The sequence below is a fragment of the Neoarius graeffei genome, chromosome 6 (genome assembly GCF_027579695.1).
Source record: "Neoarius graeffei isolate fNeoGra1 chromosome 6, fNeoGra1.pri, whole genome shotgun sequence".
NCBI classification, from domain to species: Eukaryota; Metazoa; Chordata; class Actinopteri; order Siluriformes; family Ariidae; genus Neoarius; species Neoarius graeffei.
Window position 1 is genome coordinate 68257461 of NC_083574.1, and position 16389 is coordinate 68273849.

The 16389-nt window shown below is 41.0% G+C and overlaps 1 protein-coding gene across 1 annotated transcript in view; it reads left to right on the forward strand.

Moving 5' to 3' along the window:
* Positions 1–16389, forward strand: part of LOC132888311 (reelin-like) — a 1389809-nt gene that overhangs the window by 690305 nt on the left and 683115 nt on the right. Inside the window, 1 exon segment of the mRNA XM_060924376.1 lies at positions 12796–12988. Coding sequence (XP_060780359.1) covers positions 12796–12988 — 193 coding nt within the window.

The following is a 16389-nucleotide window of genomic DNA, read 5'->3' on the forward strand; positions in this document are numbered from 1 at the left end:
CCCAGACAACTGAATGCACACCAAAACCCAGCTGTTTTCAGTGACTCACGGGAGGACAAAGGAAACCAGCAATCCATTGATCACCCCAACGACTCTCGAGGCCGTTCACACCCAGCCCACAGCGACCCACACCAACAGGATGACTCAACAACACCTTTTAGGATTGTTTTTCATCCATGAGAGGACAAATACCTGACACTCCCTATTAGTCAGACAGAACTGAAGAAACCTTTCGGATGAGAGGTGAAACGTCTTCAAGAATCTTCAAGCAAGTCCAGTTGCTCTCTTTTACCACCCACAGTTTACTATGACCTGGATGACTGAGAATCTTCACAAACATATACTGCAACTCATTTTGATATTTTTAGTCTCCTTAAAAATGTGACCACCAACTGTTTTAATAAGTTTAATGCCACAGATCATTCATTATTCAGCTTGCTGCCTGGTAAAGGAATCCTCTGCACCTAAGGAACAGATCCAACATTATGCCTAGAATAAGCACAGAGCATTTTAGGAATAGTTTTTTTTTTTAATAGATTAATTTTTAAGTATAAGTTGATGTAGGTTTTTAGATTAGGTTTTACATTTAGGCATTTCTGTCATTTATATTGTTACACTTTATGTATTTTTTAATCTAGTGAATAAAGACATATTACATTACTATTTTAAGAACATTTTTTATCAAAGTTTTAACTTCATATTGCACATTTGAAAATACCACATTTTTATAGTTTGTTCTTATTTATTCTATTATTGTTTCTTTATTTATTCTATTTGTTTCTGTATACTGTTTTGGGTAGAGCTCCCACGATTTCCTTGTACCCCACTGTGCAATGACAAAAGTCTCCTATTCTAGTCTATTCTATTCTAAATAGTGACAACAGGAGCAGGTTTAAAGGAGATACGCAGAGCCTTTATTTTTAAATAAATTTCTGAGTGGATAGTATCTCCATCCTTGACTCTTGTATGCTGCATAAATGCGAATAAAAAAATTATATTTTTGAGAGTTAAAATCGACCGCAAAGTTGGCATTTGAGCTGCCCTGTTGAGCTAGCCAGTCCTGAGTGCGTGACATCACAGCAGGAACTGGTTTGAAGGCTGAGGCCTTTGACAACTATAGACCAAAGTCATATAAATAAAGATGTATGGTGAAAGTAAGAAATACTATTACCGACTTGCTCAACTAAGACTGATTTGACTTCATTGATTGTGGGTTGACTCATTAAAACAGGATAGGTTTATGATAGGACTTATGCAGCATACATGTACATGCATGCATTTTCACTGATAAAACGTAAAAGGCTAATTAAATAAATCAGATGAACTGAGAATCACATTCTGAACCAAATTAAATAATCTCATACCAGTAACTTAAACACACAATACAAGTTACATGTATTAATCTAAATGTAGGTAAACAACGTGTTTTTTTTTTTTTTAATCCAAATGAGAGTCGGAGCTTGCCCATCTGTGTTCTCGCTTCTTGAAGGCCGAATGTTTTTGAAACAATCTGACTTTCAGTTGTTTGTTCAGTTGTCCGTTCATTCACTTCTTCCACGTAAGGGAGAGATGGCAGCAATATCCAGTTTAGAAATAAGATGGCTGCTCCACTCATTCACTTTTCTTCAAACTGTGTATTCAGCCATTACTGCTGGGCTCAGGCAATTACTAAAACCCGGGATGGAACGGGATGTCACCAGTTTTAGCAACAACTGCAGAGAGGTTACTGCCCGACTGATATGTCCCGTCCCGTTCCATCTCGGGTTTTAGCAACAACCCTCATCTCACTCCGGGAGGACTGGTGCAACTGAACTCACTTTCCTTTTAAAAAAATAAATTAAATACTTTTTCTTGTTTTCTTTAATTGTTGATACTGCACCCTCTTTCAAAACGGGCTTATAGCCAACGCTCCTCAACAGATCAGAGGTCTCGTACAAGTCTTCAGTAAAATTTGCAGAGAAGATACCACTTCGTAGGCGCCCAATGTGCCTGTGAACTTCTCTCAAAACACGTCCAAATCTTTGCAGTGTGAACATTCTTGGACCATGAATGCAACATAAATCCACCTTCTGTCGTCAGGGCTTTCCACTAAGGCTCAAACTAGCCAGCCATGACAAATAAGTAGCCAGCCGGGGGGCGGGGGTGTAGTAAACACAAAATAAACTCCTGTGCACGCAGTTCCCAGGATTAAATGTATTTTTCCACAGCCCATTTATTTGTTCACTTTATTCAAATACAAAGTAAAATGGCAGTAAATCATCTTTCTTTTCTTGCGTATTGCATCATGAGGCGTTCCTGGCTTGTAAATCTCTTATTTTCGGTGCATGACACATTCACGCAACTGAGCATGCTATGAATTAACAACGACAGCGGTCTGCAGTGGTGGCTACACAAACACTCAGCGAATATTTCTCCATTTGTGTATGAAAATACACTCCAACGACTCAGTTTGGTTTCATTTACAACCAACGGTGTCTTTTGATGCCAGCACATAATTGAACGAGAGAAGACTGGTTTACCGGAGACAAAATAAGCATTATCTCTGCTTCTGTTCCCTCCGATGTCGCCTCCGACACACTACTGCCTCCGCCAAGTGCGCGCGCACACAGCGCATGTTGGGGCCGCGGATGAGTTACTCTCCCTTGATCAACGAAGTCAGCGGGGAATTTGTGGTTATTATCGGTACAAACAGTGCAAATCACAACTTAAATGAGTGCGGTTCAGTTTGACATTATTGTCAGTCCGTTAGATAAACATTCGATTTTATTAAAATCGAAAATTAATATTTAGGGCCGGTGGGCTACAAAAATAAGTCATTAAAGTAGCCGGCTGGACTTAATTGTGTAGTCGGCTGTATGGCCGGCAGCCGGCGCTTGTGGAAAGCCCTGGTCGTGTTACTGCACCAGCCAAAAACACATCTATGTGGCATGGCGATAAATTAGCTCAAAATGGAGGATCGGAGTTTCAGTCAGCTCTGTTTTAGTACAGCGGAAGTGGCAATGAGGCAGACTTCCTGCTGTGACGTTACGAATATCAAGGTCATTCACTCAGACCGCTACCTATATAAATCACTTTAATCGTAAAAATGACTATATTCTATTCATTGTTAATGCTTAAAACTATTTTTGTGCCATTCTTGAGGTCTCAAAGCATTTATAAATGAAAGTGAGGCCATGGATCTGTATATATGCTTTAACAAGCACACCATTACTTACAGAAAAATAGGAGGATTCAGATGGTAAGGATTTGAGGCCAACCGGTAAAGCTTCAGTTTTGTTTGTGTTTGAGAAAATTATCCTGCATCCAAAGCTATCAGATATACCATAAATTCAAGAATTGGGAGGAGAGTTTGTGGAGGATTATGTTGACATATAATGGTATCCTCTGCATTGCAATTAAAGTTATGGCCATCACTATGATTAATCAGACCAAGGGACAGGAGGTAAATTAGAAAGAAAAAGGGGCAGAGAACTGATCCATGAGAGACAACACAGAACAGGAGAGGTGGAGGACTTATCTGGACCTGAGTTGTCTGTGAGCTATGACCTGAACCACTGAAGGGATTTGTCAGTGATACCAATCGAAGAAAGATGGGAAATGAGGACATTATGATTAACAGTGTCTCATGCTGCATTTAAATCAAGGATAAGGAGGAGGCTATTGAGCAAACCACTATCTGCAGATCGGAGGAGATCATTAACAACTTGCAAAAGAGCACACGGTGCTGTGCTGAGTACAGAAACCACACCAAGAAGGCTCAAAGTGCATTATTATGAAGATAGGTATGGAATTGTGTGGAACTCTTTCCATCACTTTCGCTCAAAAATGAAGATTTCTGATTGGTCTGTGTAGCAGAGGGAGGTTTGGGAGATCGAATAGACAGGAACAGGCAAGTTACTTTGACAGGCACTTTATTTTTACTTTCACTATTCAGTGTGAATTCAGCTTTATTTTTATGTCTCACACTCAAACACAGATGTAGCGCTCTGACTCTTTCCATCAGCTCTCAGCACTCTCCTATTCTTCTGGCATTTACTGTAACACAGAGCATAGTCATTAATTAAACCAGATGCAAACCCCTCTGCCACTTCCGTCCACTGGCTGCCTTCTCCATCCTTAGACCCCACCTCCACAATCTGAAATTGGAAAGAGATGTCAGATCCAAATCAGGGTGTTGAGGAGGGATGTAACTACAATAGTTTTGAGATCAGTAGCATGTCGTTCTCATGGAAGCTCCCCAGTGGGTAGTTCCTCTCAATGAGTCTCTAGAATGGTTTGGTTTGAAAGCACCTATTTTTCTCATTTATACTCAAGGGCCTTGCTCAAGGGCTCAACACTGGCAGCTTGGCAGTGCTGGGATTTGAACTCGTGACCACCTGATCAGTAGTCTCACATCTCAACCACTGAAATACCATTGCCCTCAGAATGCACAATGAACCTTGAGATAAATGGGTTACAACCACATTGATTTCCACTCGTATCAGCTCAGAACAAGAATCTGAGTCTACTATGGGCAGAGATTCACCAAAACTGGACAGGCAAAGATTGGAAAAACATCTTCAGGTCTTTTCTGGTTTTCAGCTATCCAGTTTTAGTGAGGCTGTGATGACTGTAGACTCAGATTTCTGCTCTTGGCTCATAGAAGCGGAACCAAGTCTGGTCTTCTTCTGTTGCCTAACAACAATTCAAATTTTGATTTATTGTGAGATTTTTTTTTCTATTCACTATAATTATAAAGAGGGGTTATTGTAGTTACTACAGCCTTCCTGTCAACAAAAAACAGTCTGGCTGTTTGCCTCTGTCCTTTCTCAACAAGGCCTTTCTGCCCACAGAACTTCCACTCACTATATGCAATACTGTAGAGGAAAATCTAATTTTTAGATTATTCTTGTGTTTTTAGTGATCTTTAGAAAGGTAAGCCTCAGAGACACTGTGTAGGGGAAAAATATAATTTTTAGAGAACTCATGCCTTTTAGATACTTAGGTCAGACACTGTGTCGCATGTTTATATAAGATGAAGAATGCTGTTTGTGTTCTATTTTCTAGGTTAGTATAAACATGTGTACATATCAGGACAGTGTTTAATGATAGAGAGGGTGCCAAGGCTGGACACCCTAAGATTAAGACGATATCTGTTGTGTTATTGTGCTATTTTGACAAGTATATAACAATGGGTGTGGAAAGTCAGTGCTGTTCTCCAGGTGAAATTCTTTCATTTGAGAAAGCCCCCTTGCAAGTGGTATACTTTGAATTCATCTTTTCAATAAATTCATATTTCTGTTTGTTTCTTCCTAACAGCCTGGAGTTTTATTACACTTTTCCACCACAATACTCACACCAACCATTATAAATGTTTGATGTGTGCATTAACTGAACCTTTTGACCTGTCTCTGCATGATTGTATGCACTGCTCTTCTGCCACGTGATTGGCAGATTGCATAATTGCGTGAATGAGCAGGTGGACAGGTATTACTATTTAAGTGTCCTATGAATATATTTACTTATACAGACAGTCCTTGTCAAAAGTTTGAACACACCTAATTCAGTGGGGTTTTTTTTCTTTATTTTTATGAATTAAGACATCTCATTATCTCTAGCTGCTTTATCCTGTTCTACAGGGTCGCAGGCAAGCTGGAGCCTATCCCAGCTGACTATGGGCGAGAGGCGGAGTACACCCTGGACAAGTCGCCAGGTCATCACAGGGCTTGAATTAAGACATGTTATGTCTTAAAGTAATAATGGACTGTCATTTCTCTTTACTTTGTTGAGGTGGTTCTTGATATGGATTACTGGGTCATTCTACCACAACGGGAAATTTGAGATGTGATGTTTAGAGAAAATAAATTAACCATTACACTTTTTTTTTCATTTGTAATGTAACTATTATCTCAACAATATAGGCTCATACTCAGCAACTCAGCAGTGTGGTTTATTTATTTATATATATATATATATATATATATATATATATATATATATATATATATATATATATATATATTTTTTTTTTTTTTAATTCATAGCAAAAACAAGTTAGTATGAATCCAGAATGCCATTATTGCAACAGTATCATTTGCATCAAAATTGATATTTTATATGTTAGAACCAATTTGAATTAAATTATCATTGTTATTCTTTCCCAATTATTATAGCCTTACATATTTTTCATGATTTTATGAGTAATAAGTCAAATTTTATGTTCATCATTGTGCTCTCATAATTTATGATGAATATTTATTGCATATTTTGCCCTCAAAATATTATCCTGGGTCTAATGTTTATTTTGCTAGTATCACTCCATCATACAACACATAACATTAGCATATCTTCTAAATAAATATCTATTTGTTTGTATTATTTTATCTATTTCGAGTAAAAGTATTTGTTATGGTGAGGACGTGCCTGTTGTCATAATGACTGACTTGTTGGAGTAATGACAGCCTATATTAAAGTAATACATAGATTTCCAATGATTTAGCAAAAGAGAAAACAAGTTTAATTGCTCTTCCTTTAATATAAGATGACAATTTGTCATTTAATATAAATTTTCACTTGTGTGAAGATTCAGTTGAGATAGTGTGCAGTACATGGCTAGTGACTTACAGGAGCTGACTTACAGGAGGTACAAATGAAAATGTAAGAACTTGCAATCCAAATTTGAACATAAAATTAATAATGAATACTTGCAAATATGAAAAATTATTTAATACACACTAAGAATAAGTGTTTATAGTCAAACACTAACAATTTATTACACAACAACATAAAAAAAACAACCATCTTATGAACACTACCTCTTTAGCCCAGACACAGTATCCAGGGTCATTCCTAACCTGTAAAAATCTTTTTGGGCTGCGTTGTGTCTCTTCTAGATTTTCTAAATATTTGCAGAGAATCAGGATCTCAGAGGACAGACTGAAAAGATAATAATAAAGATTATTAGTAGTTTTGATTAAAAGTTATTGTTTTTGCTATTGTTGTAATTATGGATCCATGCAATCATTGTCTAATGTTTTGTGTTATGATGTTTGTTGATGTTGTGCTGGTGTTATGTTGCAAAGGTGTTCTTTGGTAAATGGTTTATCGTTATTGTTTAGAATGTTATGTTGCTGATGTGATATTGTTAGGTATACAATTCAATTATTAATCTGGGCACTATTATGCTTTTATTACTGGGTTTATTTAGCTTTTTTATTGTTTTCAGATAAAATCAGTGTATAAGTAAAATAAATGATGTTAATAATTTCATTGTTGTAAATGCTCATTTACAAGCTTTGCTGTGGCAGTTTAAACTTGTATTTATTGATTTGTCAGTTGTGGTTATTAGTAGTTGATAGTAGTGGTGGGTATTTTGTTGTGGTGTTACATATGGCAATTGAAAGCAGTGCTATTGCTGTTTTTGCTTGATTTGTTTTATTTATTTTACTTACCAATTTTATAGATATATTCTCGAACCAGCTGCTGACCCAGGGGGCTCCCAGAGTACTTTTAAACAGCCAAATAAATAAATTATATATATATATATTTGGCTGTTTAAAAGTACTCTGGGAGCTCCCTGGGTTAGCAGCTGGTTCGAGAATATTTCACCTTTTGTTTGAGAGTATTTCAAATTTGTGGCTTCAAAGAATAACCCTACTTAAAGGTTATTTATTTATTTATTTATTAATTAAATGATTTTAGTGATTTATTTGGACTTTCCAAAAGGTGCATTACACATACTATACACAGTGTCTTGCAAAAGTATCCATCCCACTTGGTGTTTGTCCTGTTTTGTCACATTACAAGCTGGAATTAAAATGGATATTTGGAGGGTTAGTACCATTTGATTTACATGCCTACAACTTTGAAGGTGCAAATTGTTTTTTATTGTGACACAAACAATTAAGATGGGGGGGGGGACAGAAATCTGGAGTGTGCATAGCTATTCACCTCTTTCGTATTCACAAAAGGGAATGAATACTTTTGGAAGACACTGTACAGTGGAATGCAAAAGTTTGGGCACCCCGGTCAAAATTGCTGTTACTGTGAACAGTTAAGCAAGTTGAAGATGAAATGATCGCCAAAAGGCATAAAGTTAAAGATGACCCATTCCCTTTATATTTAAAGCAAAAACAATTTATTTTCATCTTTTACATTTTCAAAATGACAAAGGAAAAGGGCCTGAAGCAAAAGTTTGAGCACCCTGCATGGTTAGTACCTAGTAACACCCCCTTTGGCAAGTATCACAGCTTGTAAACACTTTTTGTAGCCAGCTAATAATCTTTCAGTTCTTACCTGGGGGATTTTCACACATTCATCTTTGCAAAAGGCTTCCAGTTCTACAAGTTTTTTGGGCTGTCTTGCATGCACTGCTGTTTTGAGATCTATCCACAGATTTTCAATGATGTTTAGGTCAGGGGACTGTGAGGGCCATGGCAAAAGCTTCAGCTTGTGCGTCTTGAGGTATTCTGTTGTAGATTGAGATGTGTTTTGGATCATCATCTTATTGTTGGACCCATCCTCTTTTTAACTTCAACTTTTTTACAGATGGTGTGATGTTTGCTTCCAGACTTTGCTGGTATTTATTAAAATCCATGCTTCCCTCGACCAATGAAATGTGCCCTGTGCCACTGGCTGCAACACAACCCCAAAACATGATCGATCCACACCCATGCTTCAGAGTTGGAGAGGTGTTCTTTTCCTGGAATTTGGCACCCTTTTTTCTCCAAACATACCTTTGCACATTGTGGCCAAAAAGTTCTATTTTGATTTCATCAGTCCAAAGGACTTGTTTCCAAAATGCATCAGGCTTATTTAGATGTTCATTTGCAAACTTCAGATGCTGAATTTTGTGGCTAGGATGCTAGGCTGATGACTCTCTCATGAAGTTAATATTTGTTCAGGTGTTGCTGCATAGTAGAACAGTGCACCACCACTCCAGGGTCTGCTAAATCTTTCTCAAGGTCTTTTGCAGTCAAACAGGGGTTTTTATTTGCCTTTCTAGTAATCCAACGAGCAGTTATTTCAGAAAGTTTTCTTCATCTTCCAGACCTCACCTTTATCTCCACTGTTTCTGTTAACTGTCATTTCTTAATAACATTATAATCTGAGGAAACAGCTACCTGAAAACACTTTGCTATATTCTTGTAGCCTTCTCCTGCTTTGTGAGTATCAATTATTTTATTATTCAGAATGCGAGGGACTTGCTTAGAGGATCCTATGGCTGTTGATTTTAGGGACAAGTTTGAGGAGTCAGAGAATTTATACAGCTTTGAAATCTGCATCATCTGACCTTTCCTAACAAAGAATTTGAACAAGTCACAGCTCAATAAGCTAATTAAGGTCTGGAACCTTTGGTAAAAGTTACCTGAGAACTCAAATGTATTGGGGTGCCCAAACTTTCGCATGGTGTTCCTTTTCTTTTTTCACTCTCCAATTGTACAAAACAAAAATAATACACAAATCTTGCAGAAAACACTGAAAAAATGTCTTTACCTTTATGCCTTTTGGTGATCAGTTCATCTTCTGCTCACTTAACAGTAACACACAGTAACAGTGTGTAACTGTTACACAGTAACAGACATTTTCAGTAAGGGTGCCCAAACTTTTGCATGCCACTGTAGGTGGATAACTATTTAACAAATTAATGTTCAACCAAGAATTACCACTCCCAGTATACCTTTAATGTTGTTCAGGTACAAATGTCACTGCCACATCAAGCAGTCATCACCGCAACAAATGTCCTGTTGCGGTAATGATTGTTGTGATCAAGTCAAAGTTCCTCCCATGCCAGGACCTGGTCTTCCCAGGCAGTCTCCTGTCACAGTACTAACCAGGCCTTTAAGGAACATTGGGTGCCTTCTATAGCCCTCAGCCTCTCACCTATACAGCTCGGATTACAATGGGGGGCTCCTGGTAACCATGAGAGTTTGACTCCCTACTCACATCTGTATTGCAGCATGCCTTGCCAGACAGCAGTTGGTACCATTTTTATGATAGTCTTTGGTATGAACTGACCATGAGTAGAACTTGCAATCTCCTGTTCGAGAGGCAGACACGCTAACCACTAGGCCAGCTCACAGTGACTGTTGTGGTAATGACATTTTGGGGAAAAAATGGCCGTAAATGTCTTCTATACCTTTTCTTGGAAGTGTAACAAGACTGTGCATTACACTGACACACAATTCAAGTCCTTTATCAATATTTTTGAGAAAAAAAATACATCAAGAACATTACAGAGCATGTGGTAATGACACAGAAGAAGCATACTCACATATTTTAGCAAGATTGCAGATGAATCATGGCAAAACTGTCCATATCTGGAGCAATCCTTTTACATGGCATCCATGTTTCCTGCATCTAGGAGTTGGTCATGTGACATGAAATCAGTTACTTCCCCTACCCATTAAGAGTGGAAACACGAGTGTTGCAGTAATGACAGAAAATCCTGGGACAGTTTTTATTAGAAAACAAATAATTTGTATTGATTACTTGGTAATTATTTATATCATAGGAAGTGAGGATAAATATTATTTTACTACTTTTAGAAATGTTTTAAGAATTCAATTGTTTTGGTTGAACTTCAATTAGACAATAACACTTGTACCAGAGAAAACGCTGTTTGTGACTCCATACTGTCCCCATAACTATAGCTTTATCTCCTATAATTAATGCTGTAATTGCATATGAACTATTGCCTTCTCTCAGGACAGGGACCAAATAGCAACAGAATGGGTAACTGCATTTCTTGCTTTTGTAACATCCTGCCATGCAAGAACTATAAAGCTAATGGCTCTGCAGTGGTGCCTTTGAGACAGGGTGATGCGTGTCTGTTCTAGGGGTAAGCTCAAATTAGGTCACTCACAGTGCAAAAGTTATATACACCTCCTATTACAACACCACTATTGGAGGAGCTCCTACTGGCAGCTACCGCAGTGCGTCTTGTAATCTTACCTTTGTCTTCCCCTTCATGAGTCTAAATACTAGCCAAACCATCATGTGGGTCTGTGAACCAAGATCCTATTATATTCCTCGTGATCGGGACTGGGAAAGTGGTTGTTATCCTGCTCTGGTTTCCTAGGCATCTCACTACATGATGAGAATCCTTTTAGTATCTCATTTATGTATAGAGTTAAATGGAATGTACCAAAGAAGTACAAAGTTTACACCCTTGCTGACCCATGGACTACTCCTGGTGCAAATGTGGGATGGTCATTCTTCTTGGGGGGAGGCACTACCACTGCCTTAAATAAAATCAAGGGTCTACTCTGGCAAATATTAAAACTCACGAACGTCACCAGTCAAGCATTGGATTTAGTTAATGATGAACAGAAGGATCTGCCGGAGGTGATCATTCTGAAACATCTGGCCCTAGATATCCTGTTGGCAGAGAAAGGTGTATATAATGTTCTCAGTACCTCCTGCTGTTTCTATATTTCTGATAATTTTCAGAATATTTCAAATCTTATTGACCATATGTGTCACGCTGTAACTAACCCTCTCCAAGATGATGACTCTTGGTTTGCATGGCTATACACCCTCAGGGGTGGATTGGGACATTGGTTGCTAACCGTGGTTGTGCCCATGCTTTGTGTCCTGCTCCTGGTGTGTGTGTGGGTGTGTATCCTGTGCATTATTCCATGCTTGCAATTACTTATAACACACATGATGGCAAGACTTGTGAAAGCTACTTACCGGTATATAGCCATCCCATTTCAAGACCTCAAATTTAAAGATGAAGTAAGCAGTGTGAGCAAGTATGCATCAGATCCTTTCAGGATCGAAGAGAGCATTGATAGAGATATCTGTTTGGCATGATTGAAACTGGTACAGGCTGTTCTGATTGCTACTTGTTTTGGTTAGTTAAATCCTTTAGATTTATCTTTGCTCGCACATTCTGCTCTCTGCTTAATGAAGGTTACTTTGACCAGTAATGTCTTTTTCTGATGAAAAGAACATTACGATCCTAACAGGTGATGCAATGGTATATAATGTCTCTCTTTTATAGTGTAGTCTAAACCAGTTATGTATTACTTCAACACCCATGTATATTAACCTGTCATACATGGATAACTTAGCTTCATCAATCACATCATCATTATCATCATCCAATCACATAGCTACAACCCATTCTTGAATGTGGATATATATTCATGTTTGTCCTACAATAAACCTGAGAAACATCTCTGAACTGCTGTGTCTGCATCACTGATTGTTGGCCCCGGACATATCTGAGGTAGAATATCCGAGGTGACAAAAGTCAACAGCTACATTCCAAGATCATACTTTGTGAATTCAACTTCTGTCAGTACAGACAGATCAAAACCTATCACTACAGTTCTTGAATAGGTCTATTTACTGTATTTTTATTATTGGATAAATGGATGGTTGATGGTCTCAAATGCATTAAGAAGGCAGGAAATTTCACTAATTAAATTTTGACAAGGCACACCTGTGAACTGAAGAGCATTCCAACTCATGAAACTGGTAAAGATAATCCCAATAGTGTGCAAAGCTGCCATCAAGGTAAAACAGTAGCTCATTTGAAGAATCTAAAAGAGGAAACTTTTTTTTTTACAAGTTTGTTTACCATATAATTCCCTATAATGTTCCATATGTTGTTTCATAATTTGAATGTCTTCAGTATTCTTCTACAATGTAGAAAATAGTCAAAATACAGAAAAGCCTACGAATGAGTCGGTGTTTCCAAACTTTTGACTAGTACTCTATATACAGCATGTTTGTATCATGTGTGTAGGTATATAAAATAATTAATATGTATGTGCTAAACGGTCTCTTGTGCTCATTCTTGCACAGTTTCTCTGGAGAAACAACTCTTGGCTCAAGTATCCGCTATGTGGAGACTCAGTCCATGCAGATAGGAGCTTCCTACACATTACAGTTCTCCCTGATAATGGGCTGTGGTCATGAGCCTTCCCCGCATATTGACACACAAGTTCGACTGGAGTTTTCCACCAATCATGGTCTGACTTGGCACCTTGTGAAACAGGTGGGAAATATGGGTTTTGAACACACACACACACACACACACACACACACACACACACACACACACACACACACACCATGCATCCATCCATCTATCTATCTATCTATCTATCTATCTATCTATCTATCTATCTAGTCTTGCAAAAGTATTCATCACTGTGGTGTTTGTTCTGTTTTGGCGCATTACAAACTAGAATTAAAATGGATTGGGGGGGGGTTAGCAACATTTGATTTATAGAACATACCACTATAAAAGTGCTTTTTTTAATGACACAAATGATAATTAAGATGGAAAAAAACAGAAATCTGGAGTGTGCATAGATATTCATCCTCTTTCATATGAAACCCCTAAATATGAGTTAATATGAATTAACTTCATAAGTCATATAATTAGTTCATTAAGATCCACCTGTGTGAAGTCAAAGTGTCACATGATGTCTGTATGAAATCAAACTGTTCTGGAAGGACCCTGGCTCTACAACACGATTAAGAAAGCAACATGAATGTAACGTTCCCCACGTGTGGGTGGAGCACAGAGGACGGCAGGACAGAGATCAGGGTTAAATAGCGGCTTTATTGCCAAACTTTTCAGTCGAACAATCTGTAACACACACAGAGACACACACGCACTAGCGTCTTGTTCAGGGATGCTCCCTTCCGCTCTCACTCTCCCTCCTTAAATAGGGCGCGGTCACTGGGAAGACACACACAAACACAGGTTAATTGCCGTCAGGTGTAGTGATTCTGCCACTTACCTTCCCCGACTCCACCCTCCTGTCACAGACTGGCGCTTGACCACGCCCCCGCTGCCACATACCCCCACCGCCCGACTCAGGTCGGGCGGCTGTCCGGCCTGCAGCCGACTCCCCCCGACGGGAGAGGAAGTCCGCCACGACCATCTGCGCCCCCGGCCTGTGGACCACCTTGAAATTGAAGGGTTGGAGTGCCAGATACCAACGGGTGATCTGCGCGTTGGCATCTTTCATGCGGTGGAGCCACTGGAGGGGCGCGTGGTCCGAACAGAGGGTGAAAGGGTGCCCCAGCAGGTAGTAACGGAGGGCGAGGACCGCCCACTTGATTGCCAGACACTCTTTTTCAATCGTGCTGTAGCGCCCCTCACGCACTGACAGTTTCCTGCTAATGTACAGGACGGGGCAGTCCTCCCTCTCCACCTCCTGGGACAAAACCGCCCCCAGCCCTCTGTCCGACGCGTCGGTCTGCAACACAAAGGGGTGAAAAAAGTCAGGGGAGTGTAAAAGTGGCCCCCCACACAGTGCAGCCTTCACTTCAGAAAAAGCCCGCTGGCATTGCTCCGTCCACTGGACCGGATCTGGCACCCCCTTTTTAGTGAGGTCAGTCAGCGAGCTGGTGACGTCCGAATAATTAGGTATAAACCTACGGTAATAGCCAGCCAGCCCCAGGAACTGTCTCACCCCCTTTTTGGTCTTGGGCCTCGGGCAGGCCGCAATCGCTGCAGTCTTATTAATTTGGGGACGCACCTGCCCGTTGCCCAAGTGGAAGCCCAGATACCGTACTTCCACCCGCCCAATCGCACACTTCTTTGGGTTGGCTGTGAGCCCCGCTCGTCTCAGCGACCTAAGGACAGCCCTCAGATGTTCGAGGTGCCTCTGCCAGTCATTACTATAGATGATATCATCCAGATAGGCAGCCGCATAAGTGGCGTGAGGGCGGAGGACTCTGTCCATCAGCCGCTGAAACGTAGCGTGTGCCCCAAACAGCCCAAACGGAAGGGTGACGAATTGGTGTAAACCAAACAGTGTGGAAAAGGCCGTTTTCTCTCGGGATAGTGGAGTCAAGGGGATCTGCCAATATCCCTTCGTCAAATCCAGCGTCGAATAAAAGCGAGCAGTGCCGAGTCGATCGAGCAACTCATCAATACGAGGCATCGGGTACGCATCGAATTTAGACACCGCGTTGACTTTTCTGTAGTCCACACAGAACCGGACCGACCCGTCGGCCTTGGGTACCAAGACCACCGGGCTGCTCCAGTCACTGTGGGACTCCTCGACGATGCCCATTTCGAGCATGGTCTCCAATTCTTCCTGAACCACCTTTTTTTTTGTCTTCGGGTAACCTGTAAGGGCGGCTACGCACTACTACCCCTGGGGGCGTCTCTATGTGGTGCTCTATGAGGTTGGTGCGACCAGGCAGGGGCGAGAACACATCCAAAAACTCGGCCTGCAACTGGGCGACCTCCGTGAGTTGGGTCGGGGAGAGGTGGTCTCCACAGGGGACCGGAGAGGTGCGTGATGCCAATGCCCTCTTTTGAACCTCCGGTCCCAGCTCCGCCTTCTCCGGGACCACCGACACCAACGCCACAGGGACCCCCTCATTCCAGAGTTTCAGCAGGTTGAGGTGGTAAATTTGTAGTGCCCCACCCCTGTCTGTTCGCCTCACCTCATAGTCGACATCCCCAACTCGCCGTGTGACCTCAAAGGGCCCTTGCCACTTGATGATCAATTTGGAGCTCGAAGTGGGCAACAGTACGAGTACTTTATCTCCCTGGGTGAACTCCCTAAGGCGCGTACCCTTGTTGTACAGGCGGGCTTGCCGTTCTTGGGCCTGCCGCAAATTCTCCTGAGTTAGGTGGGTGAGCGTGTGGAGTTTTGCGCGCAGGTCCATAACGTATTGAATTTCGTTCTTGCTTTGTGAAGGTCCCTCCTCCCAATTTTCCCGCAGCACGTCTAGGATGCCGCACGGCTTACGCCCATATAATAATTCAAATGGGGAGAACCCCATGGAGGCTTGGGGAACCTCTCGCACTGAGAACAACAAGGGCTCAAGCCACTTATCCCAATTACGTGCGTCCTCACTTACGAATTTTTTAATATTTTTGAGGGTGCGGTTGAACCGTTCCACTAAACCATCCATTTGTGGGTGATACACGCTGGTGCGGATCGGCTTAATCCCCAATAACCCATACAGTTCACGCAGTGTCCGTGACACACATGTAGTGCCTTGGTCAGTCAGAATCTCTTTCGGGATTCCGACTCGGGAGATAACGCGGAAGAGTGCCTCTGCAATACTGCGTGCTGAGATATTGCGCAGAGGCACTGCTTCCGGGTATCGCGTTGCATAGTCCACCAGAACTAATATAAAGCGGTACCCTCGTGCTGACCGATCTAATGGCCCGACGAGATCCATCCCAATTCTCTCAAACGGGGTCTCGATCAATGGGAGAGGGCGCAAAGGTGCTTTTGGAATGGCCGCTGGATTTACTAACTGGCATTCGCGGCATGCCGTACACCACCTACGGACATCTCCGCGAATCCCCGGCCAATAGAATCGGGCCATTATTCGGGCTAGTGTCTTATCCTGCTCTAAGTGTCCAGCCATGGGATTAAAGTGAGCCGCCTGGAATACCAATTCCCGGCGGCTCTT